Source organism: Gymnoscopelus microlampas (assembly GCF_963454915.1).
Source record: "Gymnoscopelus microlampas genome assembly, chromosome: 4".
Lineage (NCBI taxonomy): Eukaryota > Metazoa > Chordata > Actinopteri > Myctophiformes > Myctophidae > Gymnoscopelus > Gymnoscopelus microlampas.
In genome coordinates, this window is record NC_139941.1 from 37879548 (window position 1) to 37902846 (window position 23299).

General features: G+C 40.9%; 1 protein-coding gene across 2 annotated transcripts; it reads left to right on the plus strand.

Moving 5' to 3' along the window:
- The first annotated feature begins 1477 nt into the window (after positions 1 to 1477).
- On the plus strand, positions 1478 to 22948 carry rab11fip1a (RAB11 family interacting protein 1 (class I) a). 2 transcript variants are annotated; one of them, XM_084054079.1, is made up of 6 exons: positions 1478 to 1988; positions 11992 to 12428; positions 12554 to 13544; positions 17081 to 19306; positions 19683 to 19788; positions 20554 to 22948. In XM_084054079.1, exons 1-6 carry the CDS (start codon positions 1636 to 1638, stop codon positions 20755 to 20757), a joined length of 4317 nt encoding a protein of 1438 aa, XP_083910205.1. In that variant the 5' UTR covers positions 1478 to 1635; the 3' UTR covers positions 20758 to 22948. The 2 variants fall into 2 exon arrangements, with proteins under 2 accessions (XP_083910205.1, XP_083910206.1); XM_084054080.1 differs by lacking the exon at positions 17081 to 19306.
- Positions 22949 to 23299: the final 351 nt, after the last annotated feature.

Consider the following 23299-nt stretch of genomic DNA (forward strand, 5'->3'; position numbering starts at 1 on the left):
TCTAAAAACAAAAGATTTAGTTGTGAAAATATGGTGGCTTATAAGCCTACAAACACCAATGAACTATAGTGCAGTCACATATTTGGGTGTTTTGTTTGTCATAGGCAATATTTTTTTATTTTCTATGCTCCCATAATGTCCATTTATGAAAGTGGCTCTGAATGACTTGTAGTATTCATGAATGCATTTAACACTGGGTGCATGCCTTCATTTGATTGTTCATAACCTGAACTTCTCTCTGAGTACAGCCACCAACATTCCCATAGCATCACATCATTAGCTAGTCGATTGACTTTTTTGAGGGGTTAAACTCACATCTTGATATAAAAAGGGAGATTTTGAGAACATGTGTATGTCTATAGCCTAATTGGCCTATTTATAATTGTCACATAACACACAGTCTATGAAATATTCTGCCATTTCCTTTAGTTCAGTTTAGTAATATATTTTTGAAGAACCTCAGACTGCCTTACAAATCCAGATACAAATAAAGAAACAGAAAAAAAATTGACTGGACATTATCTGTACATTTAATGGGCTCAGATCTGGACAGGCAGTGGTGGAAAAAGTACTCAATTATTTTACTTAATTAAAAGTATCAATGTAGAATTACTTTGAGTCCGGAATAAAAAATGTACTTGAGTAAAAGTACAGCCACTGTGGACAGGTAAACTGTTCTCCATCTGTGATTGATGTGGAACAGTGGGAAGGTTAACGGTCCTTGATTAGGCAACGCTCACATACAACCGTTATCCAATCGTGGATGGACGTCAAGTTATTGACAGAAATGTAAGCCAATCACAGAGACGTATGTAGAGCATGGGTGCGGGAACCAATAATATTGGGGAAGTGAGTTGTTTCTCAATTTCTACAGTGGGGTTGGAAGATTAAGAAATAAACAGCGTTTTGTGCGATGACATGTCTCTTAATAACATCGCCTTTTGCCGCTATTATGTACTGATTACGCTACACTGGTTAGTTAGTAACTAGGTTGTGTCCGTTGTTGAGAGTTTATGTGTTTGTTTGAAATTGTTTCTGGGATAGCGTTACGAGGGAGGAGCATCATCCTGACTCCTGAGCAGTGTTGCCATGTCCGCTTATTATAAGCGACTTTGGGCTTATTTCTCTGTAAAGTTGCTTGTAAATATCGGTAGTTTGCGGGTTGCGGTTTTTTGGGCTCGTTTCTGAAGTGTACTTCTGTACTTATTTGGGCTTGTTTAATAATGTTGTTTAAACCAGTGGTTTACATTTTCATGCCAAGGACCCCTAAATGAATATATTATTTGTAGACCCACCTTCTGAAAATATGTTGTGCCAGAGAGTCTCAGAGACCCCCACACAAGATTTTGTGGATTTGAAAATATTCCTAAAAATTATATTGTTTTCCTAGACCTGATTGCTTATTTCTCTCGATAAACCTGGCAACACTGGAGGAGCATCATCCTGGGCAGTTGTAGTAGTAACAAAACACTGGACGCTTCCTGGTCTGAAACAAGCTAGGTATTTGGGTAACGTTACAACTTATAACCAACACAGACAGACGTGTTGAAGCTTGAAGATAAACCTCAAGAAGAAGTATTGTCACCCCACCATCCTAGCCAGCTATAGTTGGGAGTAATATTTGTGTCAAAGCTAATGTCTTCTTTGTCCGACCAAAGCCAACAATGGTATCCGACCAGCGTCCAGGTAACGGTGCACCAGGCTAGGAACCTGCGTGTCAAGGGGAAGAATGGAACCAACGATGCCTATGCCATCTTCCAGGTGGCCAAGGACAAGTTCTCCACCTCCGTGGCCGAGAAATCCGTCGCGCCGGTGTGGAAAGAAGAGGCGAATTTCGAGCTTCCGTTGTTCCACCAAAACAACGCCGAACGATGCACACTTGTTATCACTGTGATGCATCGAGCCCAGGTGGGGCTCGACAAGTTCCTGGGGCAAGCTGTGGTCAATCTGCTGGATCTGCACGACAACGCATCTCGCAAAAAGACAGAGTGAGTATATACTCTTATATACGTTGAGTCATGTAGTAGGCTTTGTCTTTAAGCACAATCCCTGATATAAACGTTGGTTGCCCCACCAGCAAAATGGAAACTGAGACATGTTTTCCTTCTCTTGTGGGTAGATTCAAGGACTAAGACACATAACAAGTAACACACAAGTAATGTTTGTTTTGTAAATGTGTCAGTTTGTGCTGGAACTGGAGTAAAACATACCTATACATTTCAACTTCCAGTTCCAAACTGCTATACTTTACAGTTCATCACACTATTTTAAAAATATTATTGATTGTCCTTTTTTTTAACACTTGGAATTATACACAAATACATTCATAAATTGCAAGGTCATTATTTTGTGATTAAAAAAAAAAGTTTTTTGGGGGACAAAACAACAGTAGTGATCATCTCTCATTTCTACCTTTCTACATAGCACCTACATATTTAAAGGTACAAAAAATCTGATCCATCAGACAAAAACTTTTCTCTCCCTTTGACCTCCATATGGTTGAGACTAGACAGAGAAGTAGAGGTGTGTGAAACATAATCCAGACCATGGGTTGCCAAACTAGCCCTATTGTTGTTATGTCGTGAAGGCTGTGGCTGAACTTGTACCCATGGGTGGGAAATGAACACCACTCAATAACAGCAATCAAAATGGCACCTCTGTGTCAAATAACTAACATCATTTTGTGTTGTAGATAGGCTAGCTAGACTAAATTGTGATTGGTTGGAAGAAAAGAAAAACAAAGGGGTTGGTGAATGTGAGCATAAATAAGCCTCTGTGGCCAGTGGATAGTTTGTTTATTTCTTGCCTTGATTGACTTTTAAAATGTGCTTACTTTAAAAAGTTATTTTTCTACTTGTTTAATGTCTCAACATCTAGGCCGATCTCTTTGTCGTTTATTTAACCTAGCTCTTGCTTCTTGCTGTAGGATATTGCTTATTGCATGAAGTAATCTAGTAGTAGTTTATGATTAATGCATATTACCTTTTGCTTCAGTACTATGTCAGTTATCTACTGGCACAGCTTGATATTTTGTTCTCCCTGGTTTTATGGTAGGGGTTTTGATTTTAAAACGCATCAGTTCTTGGGAAGTTCTGATTTGGAAACTCAAAGTAAAAAAATGTTCTTCTGCTGCCGCTCACAGAGCTTGTAACATGCTATTGCAATTAATTTGACAATACTATAGGTGTGTGGAAAGCTGACATGTAATAACTTGAGGCTTCTCAGTGATGCAGCTACAAAGATTGCAACAGATTAACTATTTCCAATTGAGTAAAGTCCTTCCACTTTTTCCATCTTATTACAAATTGCTCTATTTTAGAACGTATTCGTAGCTAAGATGCTTTGAGATCTGGTTTCAGAGAAACATTTATGACTAAGAAAAGTAATTATTATTAGAATTTAGTCTCCTCCAAGTTGACTGATGTCCTGAAAATCAAGACTGTGTTGAAGTCAAAACCACACTAAACATTTTACATTTTGCCAAATCTTTAACATATTAATTATTTTATATATTTATATTTTATCACATGAAGCGGGCTACAAAATAAACACAGCCTACCACGAGTCCCTCCCTCCCTCTTCCCTTATCTCTCATATGTCCCCTATCGCTCTTGATAGGGAAAAACCATGGACCTGGTGGAAAAACAATCGGAATACTTTGGATCACTTCCTTCTCTGCTCTGTTTGCTATAGTACGCCACCTATCCACTCAGTTGCTTGCCACCATTGCTCAAACCATTACCATTACCATTCCTTGTCTTGCAAGTATTGGAATTCCACTTAATGAGGCAGTGTGAATCCATCTCTACCCTTGCTAGGTCGGATGCGTGATATAAGCCTGTCAGGAGATCTTTTTCCCACAGAGCTGACATGATGCGTGACGGCCCATTTGTTTCTCTAGTTGCTATTTACAGAAAGCTCACACACCCAAGTTTGTTTCATGACTCAGGATGACATCCACTTAGATGAGGTAGTGTAGCATCATGGACATCCACTTCAATGACGTACTAGCATGGTGCCATGGGTGTGTAGTCGCTCTTATGTAATGTGGGGTGTTTTCTGCCATTTGAAAACAATTTAGCAGTCTTTAATGTGGGGAGGTGAGCTACTGTTAAACCCTTCCCACAATGGCTGCCTATGTTTGACGTAGAGTTGGGCAATTAACCAAAAATATATCAAAACCAATTATTTAGAACCAATAACTAATGTTGATTAATCGAATAATCAAGAAGCAGGTTTAGTTTTTTTGATAATGTTTTCAATTTCTTGTATATCAACGAATTGACATGAAAAAATTTGAATAGATTTTTTATAATCAACTAAATCGAATAGTCTGATTATTTTCACTTCTTTAAAAAAATATATTTATCATAATCGATGAAAAGGTTTGAAATAACCATGGTATTGATTTGATCGCCCAGCCCTTGACACCACAGTAACATTTCAATTAACATCATGTAATCTATAGTAAAATATCAGTGGCCTTCAATAACAAATAGGCCTATTGAAAATTCCTTCTAAACACAAACACCATATACTTAATTCTTGCTGTTACAGCAAATACCTATGTGTTACATTGAGTTCTTGGGTTGTATCATACTTTGGAATTAGGCTATTGTAAAGTATGTTGTTACTGATATCCCTCAGGATGAAGTTGAGTGAGCTAGTGATAGTTTTATCCCCCAGGCAGGGAGTTCTCTGTGTTGCTCATCCAAGGGTAGCCTTTGTACAGGACTAGAACTACCTCACTCTTGTTTATTGTGCTCTGGTAATCTGTAATCTTATCTCGTGTTTACTCAGTAAGTTTGTTCAGCTTTTTATGACATTCCTTAGGTTCATTCCTTGCACTTATCCATTCCTTAGTCATTCTCCTTCACTCACCTTGCTGTTGGCATAGCCTACTATTTCTGACTACTCTAGGCCGCACATACAGGAAGGGTATTGGATGTTGCCTTTCCCCCCTGGAAGCAGGTGGTGTTGAATTACTGCCATTTTTCACTGTTGTTCTGGTACAGGGTCTGACACTAAAGACTAGGCTTTCCTGCTACAAGCAAGGCCCTTTGTCCTACTAACACAATGCAGCTGGGAATATTCACAATGAAATTAGGTTATTCGACCACACATATTTCAGTTTGTCATAGAATAGTTGTCATGAAGTGTGATTCATAAACTGCTCGGTCATGAGTTATTTCAGTTTAAAGAATAATTCCTGTTTTTTACCCATGCACTACTCTCTTATAAACTGAAATGTGTGTGGTCAAAGCAAACGTATTGATAGTATAGACTGTAAATGAAATATGAACAGAGTCACCGTAATGTCACCCATTGGTTTGTGGAATCGGTGGATTTCTGTTTTGAAGCCTCCATCTTGGCAAATTGACCGTAACTATATGTAGAGTGTCCGCCCTGAGATTGGAAGGTTGGGGTTCATTCTCCGGCCGGGTCATACCAAAAACTATAAAAATGGAACCCAATGCCTCTCTCAGCTGCCTCACGCTACAGAAACTGGAGATAGGCTCCTGCCCTATGGGCCATTGTACATTGTAATGAGATTGTGTTGTTGGGCGAGAGTGTGGAGCTTTACTGGGAAGACGCTTTGCTATTACGCGCCCTCTATCCTGATCACTGCCAAGGAATGTATTTTAAAAGGAAGAGACGGCAATGTCATTTTCTCTATCGTGCAATTCCAGCCGGCAGATTCGTCGCACTGGGTGGCAGACTCACACCGACCGGAAGTTCAGTGAAATAACATTGAAGCCTATGAGAGCCGGCTGGACAGCTTATGAACAAACACTATTTCTGAGCGATTGAGACCTTATATAAAATACTCTGCTCAAGAAAATAAAAGAAGACATATCACACATTGTTTTCTGCTGTGTTGTTTTTCGATGTGTACACTGTTATAATTTTATAGAGGTATCTAAAGAGCACAAAGTATGTTTCTGAACGGCCAAAGTATCGTGAGACTTTCCCCCATTTCCTCTCTGGCAACCAAATCTCGCGATACCTCAGAGACTCAATACCTGCCGCTGTTTAGATGCCTCAATAAAATTATGTACTGTACACATTGAAAAGCAAGTGATTAGAAAACAACCTGTGGTATGTCTTCTTTTATATTCCTGGACCGATTATATGACAAAGGTCGCAATCATTCAGAAATAATATTTGTTTGTGAGCTGGTCCAGCCGGCTCCATCCACTGCAATGTAATTCATCGAACTTCGGTGCAAGGTTTGCCACCCATGAGTGTCATGACGCATCCCCGGCGTCCAGCACAACTTTTCCTTTCAAAAGGTTCCTTGATCGCTGCAGTAGTCTATGGTAGCGACTTGTGAATCACAACATAGCCATACCCGAGCATAGCCAAACCTACTTTACCATCAGTGGTTCTAAAACTTCAGGCCCCGCCATATGAGATTTGTCATGTTTCAAAAATAATCCATTTTTTTCCCCCCAGATTTTTTGAAAATTGCAGATCTACAAGCTCACAATGCATCACAATGCGAGACATTGTGAGCTTGTAGATCGGCTATTTTCAAATGATGTATATAGGGTTAAACAGATTTTGGTGCTACAACAAATTTAGCTGGAGACTCCCTGGAACCCCCTCAAGGACCCCTGGGGGTCACCAGACCCCACCTTGAGAACCATTGATCTATTTTACTCTAAATGGGACCATGATTTACAAACAAGTTTTGCCTTTAGGGACACGAAAATCGATATAGCTGGGGGAGGCGGAGGGACACGGCAATTTCAATTAATTTCCTATGGGAGTCACATGACTTTCAGGCATCAATGTGTGGCGCGGCTCCCCTTGCCCTCTAGACGCGCCGCTCGCTTCTCCCCCATCTCTGTCTTCCACGTGTCAGACCTCCACTGGCTGCCTGTCAAACAAAGCATCCACGACTTTATAATGCTCCTCACCACCTATAAGGCACTCCACAACCTGCCTCCCCCCTACCTCTCTGACCTCCTCAAGCCGTCCCGCTCCCTCAGGTCCAGTGATGCCGGCCTCCTGGAGGTCCCCAAGACCAGGCTCCGAACCTGGGGCGACAGGGCTTTGTCTGTGGCAGCCCCCTGGAATGCACTCCCCAAACATATCAGAGCCCCCTCCCTTCCTACCTTCAAAACCGGCCTGAAAACCCACCTGAATGGACCCTTCGCTAAACCCCACCCCAAAAGCGATTGTCCAGTGCCAGCTTAGCAACCGTTGTTAGCCTGGCATAGGTCTGGCAAGTTTTCGTCACCCCATAGCTGTCAATGTTATCGTCCGCACACACACAATCATTTCCAACATAATGGCAAGAATAGGAATACCACGATAACGTAATGGTGACTATGAACCACGTACCCAAACCCGTTGGAGGCTACTTTTCCCAAGCTGAAATCTGCACTTAAACTGCAAGGCTTCATACGCAGCTTAACTTACGTCGGGAAAGTTACACGATTCACTCGCCCAGGTGGTGTCAATAATAGGCTACTAATCACCGTAATCGTAACAAAATTCAGAATCACAGCGCTGCCTGTTTCGGATTCCGCACGTTAAAGTATATTAATTCATTTGTTCGTCTATTTGTTAACTGCTACTGCAGTCCCTGCGGTACATGAAAACTCCTGTTACAGTCAAGGATCACCTTCAACCTGGTGTTTGCACTTTCTCCATTTACGGTCCGTACATCTATATAAACGTTCAGATTTTAAATATAAAGTGCTTACCCCATGGCCACGGATGTTACAATTATGCACGGGACTCTCAAAATTACCCGTATATTCCGTATTGTTCAATGAAAAGCATTTTAATCCGATCAGTGGCCATTTTATCATAATGTATTCGAGTGCAATACACCTACCAACCGATAGGGTCACTCAGTTGAAAGCATATGGAGAAAATGGCCACCGATCAGATTAAAATGCTTTTTATTGAACAATACGGATGATACAGGTACTTCTGAGAGCCCGTATATACATGTAACATCCGTGGCCATGGGATAAGCACTTTATATTTGAAATATGAACGTTTATGTAGATGTACGGGCCATAAATGGAGAAAGTGCAAACACCAGGTTGAAGTTCATCCATGACGGTCGTGACAGTCGACCATCGTGTATCCATGGCTATTACTCCCTCTAACATTTCCCATGTTTTTAGTTTATTGAAATAATGTCATGCACATTTGTCCAGTGCATAGCCTACTGCAGGCCTTGTTGACTAGATTTAGAAGAGATTTTGAAGTTCTTGCTCCTGAAATGATCGATTATTTTTAAGGGGAAAAGCCGTCATTTAACATGCAAGTCAATGGGTGAGAAGCAGAGATTGCCAGGCGCTGCCAGGCCTGGGTGTGACTAACTTCGCACCACCAGTCACAGAGTGGAGTGGGTGGGGCTTAGCGAGGGTCCATTGCCTTTCCGAGTTGACCTTGTTTAAACTCGAGTCTCTCATTCCTACGCGTCACCAGTGTGTGTGGCTTCAAGTGCCCGTCACTTCACTTGCACATTCGGCCACTCAGCTTCATGAGCCAAAGTATATTAGTAGTAAATGATAGAAAACCAGTGGTTGAGAAGCAGTTATTTAAGTTTTAGATTTGACTTTTAAATATTCAATCAACTCACAGTAACATTTCATACATCAAAAATCTGACATGAAGTCCTATTCTACATGAGCACAATATCTGTAATCTCACAACCATGTTGACCTTTATACCATGTGTTGAGGTGTACATTCTGCCGCTTTCCTGTTTCGTTTATTTACAATTTATCCAAATGCTGAATATTATTATATTGGATGAACATGAAGTAAAATGTGATCACAATTACACTATTAACTGTTAGGCTAACTGGTTAGCTTACCACAAAATAAATGTCATATGTTTAAAGGAGCAGTTCACCCATTTTCAACCTTATCTATCTTTGTATAGTTGGTCCTCAATAATGCTCATTATAAGATGTACCATTTCTGTCTAGTACTCACTATTCTGTCTGAGACACAGAGTAAGTAGACGGAAATGGTGCCAACTTATAATGAGTTGCCCCTAATTGGCTTATTGGTTAACTTCCATAGTTTTTCATAATGAAAATGTGCTCCATATTTTGTTGCGTGTTATTTGGTTAAATAATGGGGGAGATCTCCATAGCAGTGCCTCACTCACTTACACACACTCCTTTTTTCATGGACCTTAAGAAAAAACTAGGATTGTTTTAACTCGATTTAGTGGTTAATTGTTTTTTATTTAGAATTGACATGACGGAAGAAGCAAAGTATTCATCTTGTAATGTTGCAGGATGACCATATGAAAGACAGACTTTACTTGATCAACTGACATGATCTAACAAAAGTATTTATTAATGGAAGGAGGAAGGAAACATAACTTGATATTTTTGCATTATTTTCGAATTTACTAACCTGTCAATTAACGGATAAGGATGTTGACTAACTGTTAACTAACTTGGTGGGATTGATCTAAGGCTCCAACTATTGATTATTTATTATCTTAGCTATTATTCTGTCGATTAATCGAATAATCATAGAAAAATAAATACTGTAGGCCTATATCAACAAATCGATTAACCACTTATGCCCCATTTCATATTTCATCACACACCGGTAGCTGTACAAGCTCAAGCTTGCTATTCCACTATTTGAAAGTTTTGAAATGTCTCACCTATAATGACATGCCCAAAATAGCGATAGATTATCCTATCCTATATTATTAAAATTGGCTTAAAGAGAGGGCCGGCCGGAAGACATCTGGCGTCACGCTCATGTCACCATTACTCAGCCATAACCATATAAGGCATACAATGCAGCAACGCCCAAATATGGAGTGTGTTGTCTAACCTAAATGTGTCCTCATGTTATCAGGGGCAGATCCAGTCCAGATGGAGGCTGTATTGTGAAGTCAATACCGCCCCCATCTGGCGGAGTCAGGTTAGAGGTATGCAAGTTCAATATTTATTTATAGTTTTTTGTTGTTTTTGTGGTGTTGTCTTTTTTACTTAGGATAATTACATTGAGTGAAATATTAAAACGTAGCCCAAACATTATCTCTAAATATATTTATTAAGCTACAAATTAAAGGTAATTTTCAACTATTTGTTTCCATCTAAAAGAAAAACATTCAAACGTCTTCAATATCCACAAATAAAAAATGGTGTCATGCATTGGCAATATTAAGGAGGAAAGTATGTAATATTGCAATATTGACTTGAGTGTGGTTTGTGACTTCATTCTATTTCCCATATTACAGAATGGAGCCTCTCATGTTAATCATTATGTTTCAAAGGGAAGTGCTTTTACCACTTTCATTTGCTGATAGAACTGGTTCAGCAGGATCCACAATTGCCTACTATTTCTCTGCAAACACAGCAGAAGCTAACTGCTATGTCAACCAGCTGTTCAATACTCTTTCTTAACTCTTTGATTTTCCTTTCACAATACATTTTGCATCCAAAACATTCCCTAGATAAGATAGCAACGTTTGAAAAGGGACAGACAAATTCTTGATTTGTGGTTGTGAAGGCCTAGAGCCTAATCTAGTCTGTGCTGTCTCAGTTAACCTACACCAGTAGTTGCTGTTTGACTTGGCAAGCTTTACTTTGGGTGGGAGATGAAGAATGTTTGAATTAGGCTCAGCCCGGCTTTCATTACATCTCTTAAATGGCCTCCCTGCATGTCTACAAGGCTTCGTGGAATGTTGGTTTACTCCCATGCATGTTTCCTGGCCGCTTTCCCCTGCAGATTCCGTGTCTGGATGTTTGTCTCATGATGACACTCAAATGAATGCTGTCAGCAATGAACTCCACATGAACCACACACACAACAGTGTGTGATCAGTGCCAGGCAAAGAACACTGGATCATAATGTGCCTTCATCCACTGTCAAAATATACCCAGAGCACCTACCATATTATGTCTTACAAATTGTTCCAGTCTTTCTTTCTTTGTGCCCTCTGTTCGAGTACAGAGTGAACCTCCTATGACGTCATCAAAGAGGAATCCACACAAAGACCTTTACTTTCAGCCTGTCAGATAGAAGGCTGCTGAATCATATTTGGGGAACAAAAGAGTTAACAAAACGGAAGGCTTGCCAAACGAGACACACCTACAGTACCACAACAACTAATAATAGCAAGGCTTTAATCACATAGGCTGTAGTATGTGTGGTTGCGTGGGCACATGCGCTAATTGCTTGTTTTGTTGTACTTATGACAAGGGCTCTAAAGTACAGTATGCTCCTGCTTTTCTCTTGCACAGTGCTGATTGTGCTTGACGGGGAGGATAAGAGGGTCGAGCTGGAGCATTTAACAAAGCTCCAATTGTGACCCCTTTTTGAGGTTGATGCTCCCAGTGGGCACTAGAAAAACCTGCACACACTAACATTCTATGAGAGTGTAACATGCTGCCTGAGTCAGAGTTAAAGCACCCAGAATGCTTCATTTGTGTACACTTATGATAGTTATGTGTATGAAATAGTTGTATTACATCGTATTTAGGAATGCTAGAATTCAAACAATCATTTATAAAATTGACATCTTTTGGTGGGTGGGCGGGGGAGGCACCTCCACACACACACACACACACACACACACACACACACACACACACACACACACACACAGAAAGAGACAAAAGGTTTGCTATTATTGGCGATATTTATGGATACTGAACATACAAATGGTAAACTACAATATAGTAAGTTATGATGGGATATGTTATTCCCAATAACCTTTTTTGTGTTTTCACTCAAATGAAAAGTGTTCTATAAATAATATATACTGCAAATGTATATGTGTCACAGTCCCTGAAATGCATCTGTGACCTAGAGGGACATTTTCTGTTGTTTATAGTATTCCTATGTTTCATTGGTGGTATATGTATGCATGTTGTTTGTATAATTTGCTTATTAATAAATACAAAAAATGCTCATTATTAGAGTTTTTATAATCCTATGCTTATCTTCAACATCGTGTTCTCTCTTTGTCTTTGTCATTTTATAGCTGGTACAAGCTGGTGGACAAGACAGGCAAGGAGGACAAGGCCCGAGGCGAGGTACTACTAGACCTCCAGTTTATGAGGAACAACATGTCAGCTAGCATGTTTGACCTTTCCATGCAGGACAAGCCTCGCTCTCGCATCTCCAAGCTGAAGGACAAAGTCAGAGGGAAGAAAAAGGATGGCTTCTCCGACTCTGCCTCTGCCATCGTGCCCTCTGTCAGCCAGGTCCTCACAGACAGCGAGGGAGAACCTGACGCCCAGTCACTCAATCAGTCTCCGGGGGTCAAGAAGAAATCTAAACTCAAAACCCTCTTTGTTTCCAAATCAAACCTACAACGCAACATCTCACAGTCCATGTCGACTCTGGGCACTCTCCCTGAGAAGAACTCTTCTCTGAGTGGAAGCCGCTCCTCAGGCCTCAACATGGACTCTCCAGAAGGTAAATGTGGTCGTAAATGTTGACACATTTGTCTTGCCTGCTCTGCTTGAACTATGCAAGGTTATGCAATGGTGTTTGATGTGTAAACAATGACATCATATTTCCCTGTTTTCTCTTCCCCACAGTTAAAAAGAAATTCAAATTCCTAGGCCACAAGCGGGCAGGCAGCACAGACAGCAAAGTGTCTCTGGGCCCGTTCTCTTTACTGGGTCGTAAAGACAAACACAGCTCCAACGACAACAACCTGTGCATCAATGGCAGCCACGTGTATGCGGAGGAAGCCGAGCCCAAGAGCGGGTCCACCCTTAGCCTAAGCAGCTCAGGCCAGGGCTCTGTGGAGGACGTACGCAGTCGCAGGCACGGCTCAGACGTCTCTGCAGACTCCCTCAAGGCCCTCTCCATCCCCGCCTACCGGCCAGACGAGGCTGCAGGCAGAGCTGCACTGGAGCAACAGCGCCATCAGGAGGAGGAGGAGGAGAAAGAGAGAAGGAGGCAGGCAGAAGAGAGACGCAGGGCAGAGGCCAAGAGGGAGGCGGACGAGAGATCCAGGGCAGAGGCCATGATGAGTCTGCAGGAGGAAGAGGAGCTCAAGCTCCAGGAGGAACAGGAGAGACGTAGACGCTTCCTGGAGGATGAGGCGAGGAGGAAGAAGTTGAAGGAAGAAGAAGAAGAGAGGCAAAAACAACATCAACAAGAAGAAGAAGAAGAACGCAAGAGGTTGGAGGCAGCAGAGAGTCGGAGGCTTGAAGAGGAGTGGAGGAGGCAGCAGGAGGAGGCGCACAAAGCAGAGGAGAAGAAGCGTCAGGAAGAGGCCTCCATGAGCGACAGGCTCTCGTCTTTGTTTGGTATGATCAGAAAGAAGGAGGAGGTGCAGCAACAGAGCGCCACTCAAGAGGAGGCACCTAAACCTGCTCCCCGAATTCTTACCCGGGATTTGGACATCCAGACCTCACACCACTCCACTAACCCCTTTGAGGAGATCCCCCTCACCCCAGACCCTCTGAACCCCTTTGATGGACCACCATCAGATCAGCCGAAACCTGTCCGCAACCCACAAACCCCTTCTGCTATGATGTACCTCAACCGTGCAACCAAAGTGTCTGCAGTCAAGCCCAGGTAGGGCTCTCTATTCCTTTACTTTTTTGAACTAAGCTCATTATAAAATCTTCCCTTAATACAGTGGTTCTCAACCTGTGGGTCGGGACCCCCCAGGGGGGTCCCCACATTATTTTGGGGGGGTCCCCAGATGACAGTGAAGTGACAATTTAAGGACTTTTAAGACCTTTTTAATACCAAAAACAAAAGACAGAACAAAAGAGAAAAGTAAAAAAACATTACTGCATCAAAATGAATCAACTATACTATAAAAACTGGTCAAACATTGGCCAAATTGGCAAGGCAAAAATTACGAAAATAGCCGATCAAAACGCCTTGTGGTCTTGTAGATCTGCTATTTTATAATTATCTGCGGAACTGAGTCAAACAAAATGTAATGCCTCAACTACATTTCCAAGTGCTTGTCAGGTTGGGGGGTCCCCAGCTCAAATGTGATTATTTTGGGGGGTTGCGGTCTGAAAACGTTGAGAACCACTGCCTTAATACACAGCTCCATAATTGCTGTTTTTGTGTACTGTCAAACTTTTGATTGTGGGGGCGCTGTTTTCTACGTTTTTTCCCTCGACACCAAATATCTTTGCTGAAAATGGTCAATCTACAATCTCACGCTCACGCTGCAACTCGTTGTGAGCTTGTAGATCAGCTATTCGTTGCCAAATGTTCACCCCAGTATAGAGGTGCTAGAGTATGTGTAATTGAATCACAATACTCTGGGACTTTTATTTCACAAAGTTTGTTTGCACATACAGTGGATTTGACTTTAAAGACAGACGAGACAAGTTAAAAGTTTATATTCATAAACCACTTTACCACTTAAGCCCTACAAGTATTTACGTTGTCATATGGCAGATAGTAAAAAAATCATTTTGAACATTTCCACTTGTCCAGATATGACAATGGAGAATAAAAAGCTTTTTGTAATCTTCTGACACCAAACTGATTTACATTTACAATATGTTCAGTTGGTGAACATGTTCAAATATACTGTACACAGCAGCCTAATGGCTCTTTTCAACTACAACAGCTAAGCTAACCGTGCCTTGCTCATGTAACATATTTCACAGAGCCTAATTTGGGCCTTGCTCATGAGGTGGTACTAACCCTGGGTTAAGGGAACCCAGAACTCAAAATGAATTGATAATTACGTTGTTTTATTCTTTCAAAAACAGCGAAAATAGACGATCTACAAGCTCACAACACTCGATGCGACGCGTTGTGAGCTTGTGTACTATGTGTATGTATATTTATAGTTGTTGTTTTTTTATGACGTAACTCCCCCTTCAGGCGTGGTTCTGGTTATAATGTATATTGTAACAACAAGAAACATCACAGAGCCTCACAGGTCTTACAGGTTATGCAGGGTTCTTGGTTAACCCTTTATAGTAAAAAAGAGCCGTAACCTAATTAACCCTCCAATGACCCTGCATGTACATATAATCCTTTATTATAGGATATTGTTAAGACCTATATCTTACTGACCGACCAATTGAAAATGTAAACATGAGACATGATTCCACAGTGTTCTAAAGTTTCAGTTAATCTATTTGTCTTCTCACTTGTAATTTAGGGGTATCTGTGATCACCGATAAGCCCATCTCAGTAACTATATGGTTGGATTAAGGTTCATAATGCTGAATTTCTGCTTGTTGAATGAATCAAATCTCTTGTGGTGAAACTAGCACATGCAGGCATTCAGTAACTTTCTGTCTTCTCTTTGTTCACCTTGACTTAACTCTGTGACGATCTTGGAATACTAGAATCTTAAATTCCATCAAATGGTTGTCAGACCTGCTTGGCCTGTTGATTGGTTTCTGTTGTGGCGTGTGGGCGTATCTCACTCTGTCATCTGTTTACATGGATGGTATGGTGTGGAACAGGTTGTAGAATGACATGAGCTCACAATCGGTGACAAACCAGCATGTGACTGTTTGGACTGCTTGGAAAGGTGTTGTTTTTGGTTTATTTTTTTGGCTTATAATGGTGAGTGACTTGCGTCTTACATAAATTGATATAGCTACTTTCATGGAGGTTACTATAGTCCTTATTTTTGACAGATTTGTGCAGCCTGCTTGATAAGCTTTTGCTGTAGGCTTAGTCCAAGGCTGATGTTGAATATTAGAGCTCCACAGTACTATGTGTGTTAATGTAAACGGGTAGCCTACTGTACTGCTCTCAGGCTTGTATAGTACAGTAAAACCTGGAAACAGTTGGTTTTCATTGTAGTGTTCTGTTCATAGTATTAGTTTCCTAATACTATGCTATTCCGTGTAGCTAGTCCATAAAGAAATTGCAGTCTTCATGGCAAACTTTTGAAATGAAGACGTGGGCAGGCTAAGTTCATGTTTAACTAAAAGGAAATCCACCCTAAAGCAGGCATTACTTCATTTGATCTCAGAGGTTCTGGATTAATGACTTAATTAATGATTACTTTTTTGCTGTTAAATTAGCACCAAGGATTTTGCAGTGTAGCCACATTACATGGGGTATGGGCAATTCTTATTCCATATCTGTTATCAGCATTTTGAAAAAAAAAAAAAGGTTTATATCAGTGTTAATCACATTAGCGGTGATAAAAGTTACAAAATGACAAAGCGTGGCCAGCTAGAGTACATTCTGAGTCACCCTTTGAAGTGTTGCTCTTGCCACACTGTATATCTAAATCAGTAGTTCTTAAACCTTTTAATTTCAAGGACCCCCAAATTAAGTATTTGGCTGCGGAATCCCTACTGAAAAGATTTTGTGCCAGGAATCCCCATAAATTGTTTTTTTTAATGTTTTTTAAATGTTTCAAATATATAACAAATTCTAAAACAAGTTCAAGAAGCTCACAACACATAGTGGTGCAAGGCGTTGTAGATTAGTTATTTTCAAAAACTCTGATGTAATCTGATGTATATAGGGTTATTTTTAAATGGTCGCCAATTACTTTTTTTTGTAGCTCCGCCCATCATGCAGTGACAAGTGTTGGCCGCCACTTGTGCTGTAGTTTCATGTCACTGGCTTCCATTGAAAATGACCTGTAGCCTGTAGCTTTGTTTCAGCTAGTGTGAACGCAGCATACAGTAAAGCTCATAAAAGCATTGTCTGACTGTCCACAGTCTCCAGTTTGTTTTCTTTTAATTATGTTACAGATCACAGCTGGAGTACTCTAATTTCTAGCTATGAGAAAATGTTAAAATTGTTAAGTTGACCACAGTAAAGAAGGGTTACAATTACAAGAGACACCCTGCAACAGAATATTTGCAGAGGTCCAGTCTTCTTCAATATCAGTGTATAAATTCAAATTGTATAGTTGTAAGTGGTTGTTATTAATCAACATTGAAGTGTCTAAGGTCATAGGACTAATATGTGTTCAGTTTTAGGGTGGATTTTTGCTTATTTGGATATTGAATGAAATACTGTTGTTTACTGATATACCTGAGAGATGCTAACTAATATGATGGTGGATTGTAGGGTGGTGGTGGACAGGTCCACAGATTTAGCGACCATTTAATGGTCAAACTGACGTTTAGGCTTTTGTTTTCATTCCTTGGCAGATTGGCTGAAGCTCTGAAGCCCGAACCCTCTGACTCTCAATCGCATAGTCGGCAGTGTCCTTCCCCAACCACCTCCGAATCCACCCTCTCTAGTGTCCCATCCGTGTCCCCTGTTATGTTCCACAACCTCCATTCATCCCTGGCTCCCCCTAAACTAAGAAAAAGCTCATCTGAATCCCCCAATAGCAGCATTGAGAATCTATCTTCTGTAGCATCTCCCCCCACAATGTCTGAGACGAAGCGAAAGGCCCCACAGCCACCTGCACATGGTGTCCACTCTGGAATGGTGCCACTGCCACCTTCAAGGAGTACCTCAAGGGCTCACCATATCCCTATCAGAGAGATTGAGAACCCTGTTTATGATGAGCAGGATGGATCACAAAATGGAAAAAGGCCATCGCTTCCACTTCCTGACTACGACACCTTGTTCCCGCAAAAGAGGCATGGTGTACATGGGTTTACTAGATGGGATCACATCATCGCAGAGGTGAATCAGAGACGTAGGGATGGTGAAGAGATGAGTGTTGATGGCCCAGAGGAGCATATGCCCAGCCCTAAAGCCCCGGCCATGCAGGAGAGGTCTGCTGTCAGCCATCAGCACATACAGCTTCAGGAGGCCAAACCTACATCAACGAAAAAGTTAGCGGCCCCTACTCCTCCCAAACCAGTAGCCACAACAACCCCAAGACAGGTAGTAGACTCTAGCCAGAAACAAAGCCAGGGCATTGTACAGGCCCTTCCATCTGTAGAGAGGCCTGACATGTCTGCACTCCCAGGGTCTACTATAAACACTGACACTTCAAGCAGAGATGCTCGTTCAGTCATACCCAAAGATGGGGTAAAGAAGGCACTCCATCCAACAGCTAAATTGACTGATAACAAATACATGCTGCCCAGAGAGATGCCAAGACCAGCTACCCAAAGAAGTGGGGATAAACAAGTGCCGGCGGAAGACCAAAATGAAGTGCCAATAATCAGTACCAGACAAACGCTGGAGTTAGCGGCCCCTACTCCTCCCAAACCAGTAGCCACAACAACCCCAAGACAGGTAGTAGACTCTAGCCAGAAACAAAACCAGGGCATTGTACAGGCCCTTCCATCTGTGGAGCGGCCTGATATGTCTGCACTCCCAGGGTCTCCTATAAACACTGACACTTCAAGCAGAGATGCTCGTTCAGTCATGCCCAAAGATGGGGTAAAGAAGGCACTCCATCCAGCAGCTAAATTGACTGATAACAAATACATGCTGCCCAGAGAGGTGCCAAGACCAGCTACCCAAAGAAGTGGGGATAAGCAAGTGCCAGCGGAAGACGAAGAAGACGAAAATGAAGTGCCAATAATCAGTACCAGACAAACACCTACAGCCAAACCCAGGCAAAAAACACCAATGAAGCAGCCAGATGTGACACCAGTGGCATCTTCCAACACTTTGAATTCTAACACCCAAATATTATCCCACCCAGCTGTGAATGACACAGACAAGAAAATCAGGGACACGTTTTCTCAGTCCGACCCATTCCCCAGCACTGACCTTCTTCCCAAAGACCCATGGGAACAGCTGGATCAAAACCCCAGTGTAGATGATATTTTCACTCGTGGCGGAGACAGACAGCAGAAGCTTGAACATCAGGGACTGACATCTGAAGATCTTGATCACATTTTTACAACAGATAATCCAGCTGATCCTTTTTCTATATTTCATGGGAGTGATTCAGAAAAACACTCTGCCCAGGGGAAAAAGGATGTAGACTCAAATCAACACAGCTCCACTTTCCAAAGGCAGCCTTCACTGACTAAAATGAAAATGCATCAGTTCCAGTCTCACTCAGTTAAAGATGCAGGGATTCAACACAACCACACTCCTAAAGAGGAAATGGCTAATCAAAGCCTCACAACTAAACAAGACCCGACTTCCACAGAATCTTTTACACGGCCGCATCAAGGCAATGTTAGAATGCAGAATGGATTCCATGGTGGAGAAAGGGTGGAAACGCATTGTAGAGAGGATCCGTTTGGACCAGGTCCTCTCACTGTGAACTCATCTTCACCCATGCCCGCTCTGACTACCCCAGAGCCCTTCCAGCTAGATGGGGAAGAGCCTACATCCCAGGCTGGAGGTTTACCTGGGGGAAAGACACTTTTGCGGGCCTGGGTTTCACCCTCTGAGGTTCAGCCTCACAGTGCACAAAATAGCAATGGAGGTGGGCTGGGCTCAACTCCACGCAGGTGAGATTGAACAGGCCAATAATTAAAAATGCATTTGCAAGAATGGTTAACGGTTCATGGCACTGATTATCTAAATGGGTGAATGGCTTTTGTATTGTGTATTGCATTTGGTGGCAAACAAAGTCCTGAGGTTAACATGGTGTGTTGGTCTGCTTTGGAAGTCTTGTGGTTTCTCTCTGATGATCAACTTGTGTTTTATTCAAATTATTCTGCCACACGCTGTGGGAAAGGTAGTCCTTTGATAGACACTTCTTTCATCCTCTTTGTTGTTTTCTATATTATCTAATTTTGCTATGTTCTTTCAAGTAAGCTCAGTTGTAGTAGTATTTTATTCTGTTGTGTATATAATGTTTGCTGTGTATATGATGCTTTCCAGACCTCATCCTGTGAAGCCCCTGAGTGCTGTAGAGAGTCCGCAGCCCATCAACACCCCTGCTGTGAGAGAAATAAAGATCCACGACAGCACAGTGGGGAAGAAAAAGGTACCAACTTGTTCATGTACATTGACAGTTCCTTGCAACAAAACTATTTTATAATGGTAAATGTAATGTAAATTGGGTATGTTTATTGAGGTAATCCAGTTTTCCTTCTTTTATAATTGTACTACTGTGACTGTCACTTTGTTCCAGTTGCCTCAACAGCAACAACAGAACCATGTTGCAGTGCTACAATGTCCACTTCTTTGATTTATTTAGCTACTCATTTCCTGATTGGAAACTATACAGTTAAGCTACACTTAAAAAATTCAAGTGGCAAAGAAACATAACTACTAGAAAACAAATCGCACAGTATACAAGGGAAGAAAATGAGTGTGCTTTATTAATTGTACTTTTCAATAGTTTCTATTTACAGTAATTAATTTACATCAACTCAAACTTTATTTATAAAGCACATATTACAACGACCAAAGGTCGACCAAAGTGCTGTACAGGTTAGAATAAAGAAACAAGACTGACAAAGACAAAGAAAACAGATTAAGACAAGACAACAAAAAGGCATAAAAAGGCATAACAAATAATACATTACAAACAGAAATAAAAAGGGCTAAAACACCATTCCAGAGTTATACAATTTCAAACCGTGTCAAAGGCCACAGTGAAATCAATTGTCTTCAATAAAGATTCAACCTCTGAAAAGCCATTCTACGCTGGACCTATGTGTTCTTGTGAAAAAGGAAATTAATCCACATACATGTCATTCACGGTGACAGCAGAAATGTAAGGTATGACACCTCTTTTCGTCTTCAGGTACCAGACTCAGTGGAAACCGGTCCTTACACACAGCTGACACAGGAAGAGCTGATCACCCTAGTGGTGAAGCAGCAGGCTGAGCTGTCAAAGAAGGACGCCAAGATCATGGAGCTGGAGGAGTACATAGACAACCTGTTGGTCCGCGTCATCGAAGAGAAGCCCAGTATCCTGCTGTCCCTCACTGATGGCAAACCAGCTTAGGGGAAAGAAGATAGGGCCCAGAGCACTGTTTCTCAACGCCTGGTCCAGGGCACACCAGGGGCTCTTACAGGTTTGTAACTCTGAGAGTGTACAGATGGAACCCTTTTTTTCTTTTTCTTTTTTTTATATTTTATCTTTGGGACCTCAATCTACACTGTAAGATTCTCTCAGTGTTATTTTAACTCTGAGAGTGTGCACATTTTTGTACACTCTCAGAGTTACAGACCCCCAACGGTGCATTTGGATACCCTGGTAGTCCCAGGACCCAATGTTGAAAACCTAGTGGGCTAGAGTAAAGCCTTATTTGTACTCCCCCGCGCGGTGGCGTCGCTTGCCGACAAGCACCAGATGCAACGTGTTGGTAGCTTGAAAATCAGTTCTCCGTGGCAAGCAACACCATTGTACTACAGAGTATGAATTAGACTTAAGAGATTTCCCCTTGAGCACCAAGTTTCTTGTGTGCTCCTCTACTGCTGTCACTGATGCTTAGAAAATAAGTTACTATGAAGGTCTTACTTGCTCAGAGCATAAAGCACTTTTTTTGGTCCCCGCAGGGAGTCTGAATCAAACTGGTTCATCTGAGAATGCTGGAAGATGTCTCAAAATGTCATTATTGATTAGTAATTGCTGGCCCGTGTTTAGGCAAGCAAAATTAATTAGTTGTTTTGACACTAAGGTACTGGAATAATGCAATTACTTGATTACATCAACATTTTGGAAGTACATACAGATGAACAGTGATTTATACAATCATAAAGACTTGTTACAGGGATTAGCTGGAATTATTATTTGCCTTTTTCTGCTGCTCTACACTGTGCTTTGTTCAAATTCTGTGGTGCCTACTGATGACCATATACAATAAGTGATATAGCTTTTCCAACATCTTGCTGCATTCTATGCGAGTGCTCAATGTCTTAAGTCAAATGTAGCCTGCATCTCCAGTAGTATTTTTTTGAGAATATATTTGCAGTTAATTGTTTATTTAAATTGCTTGATATTCCTTGGTACTATAACTATTTTAAGTGCCGACCATAAACTATAAGTGTATTGCATACCTCGTTAATTGAGTAGATATTAAGGTTTGGCCGTGGTACAAGTGCAGATACTTTAATCAAAGGTTCATGTTGCGCAATAATAACGATCCATCCATCACTTTAGTGTTATTTGTTGTTCTCCTGGTTGAACCTTTCAAACGTTTAGATGATTGAAAACATATCTCTCTTTTCTCTCTTATTTACCTCAGTCAGATGTAACTGGTACTTTTAAGTCTTTAAAAATGTGCCTAGTTTTCTTAAAAAATACAACCAGCAATAAATAAAAGTAGCCCTCATATTATTAATTTACATGTATATTGTATTTTTGGCAGTGAGTAAGATGCGATACTATTGTTAAGAGATCAATAGAGACATTCATTCATGTCTATCTCCAGTCCACTACTTAAGCTTAATCCCTTTGAGCACAATCTTTATAATGTAGAGCTATTTATGCAACTCTTAAGCGCACATAGTGTGATATATTTATGCAAGTTTGATTAGAAGTAGTGGTACAGAATCAAGAAATAAACTATCTTCCAATATACATTTTGTGCATTATAAATGTGTATGTTTGTGGTGTTATGTAAAAAGGTTAAATACCACACGTTTGTTGATGCTTTGTCATTAGAGGAACAGATTTGGACCTTTGACAATGACAATACTGTAGCCTTATGATGTGTGAAAATCCCAGCCAAGCCAATGAATGTAATCTTACTACACTAATGAATGAGTCCTGAGACTAAAGCTTAATTCAAACTTTTCATGTCACTGTTAGTTTCAACTGAAAGAGGTTTGTTTTTCAGTTAAAAATGTGCCTATTTTCCCCGAATGATACTTGTTGAAAGGGTTGTTTGACAAAGTATATAAAGCTTTAACCTGAGCCTAAGCCTTGTGTTCTGTCATGTAAGGTCATAGCAATAATTACAGTTAGGTAAATCTATACAATGTTCTGGACTGTGCCTTCTAAAATGTAATTCCATAGTATAGTTTCTATGACAATACATCTGAACCACTGCAGGCTAACTGTTCTCCTTTTTATTGGAGTGAGAGCTCAAAGAATATACTGAATGCATGCTGTTTGTCTGAACTAAAACCTGTACAAAACAAGTACTGCTGTGCATGGTATCTTTTTAATTGAAATAAATACATGAATTGCTTCTAATTGTTTGCGTATGCTTATGCTATTGGATTTTTCCAGAAGAACCAGAATTGACCATAGGGTTTTAGATTTGTTTAATATAAGCCAGTTTAACATTGTGTTTTCATGACTTAAATGACATCCATTAATATCTTGCCTGTGAATTTTAAGCCATTATGTGCTTTAAAAAATATATATATTAATTGCCTGTGTGATTCAAAAGTCATAAAAAGCGTCTGCGGAGATATCATGGTAACACTTTATTTAAAGGTTGGGTCTAATGTATTATAATCACATTTATAATGCACTTATTAGGCCTCTCTCAATTATTTGAGATGATCACAATAGTCAAGCATTTCTATGTCAAAAT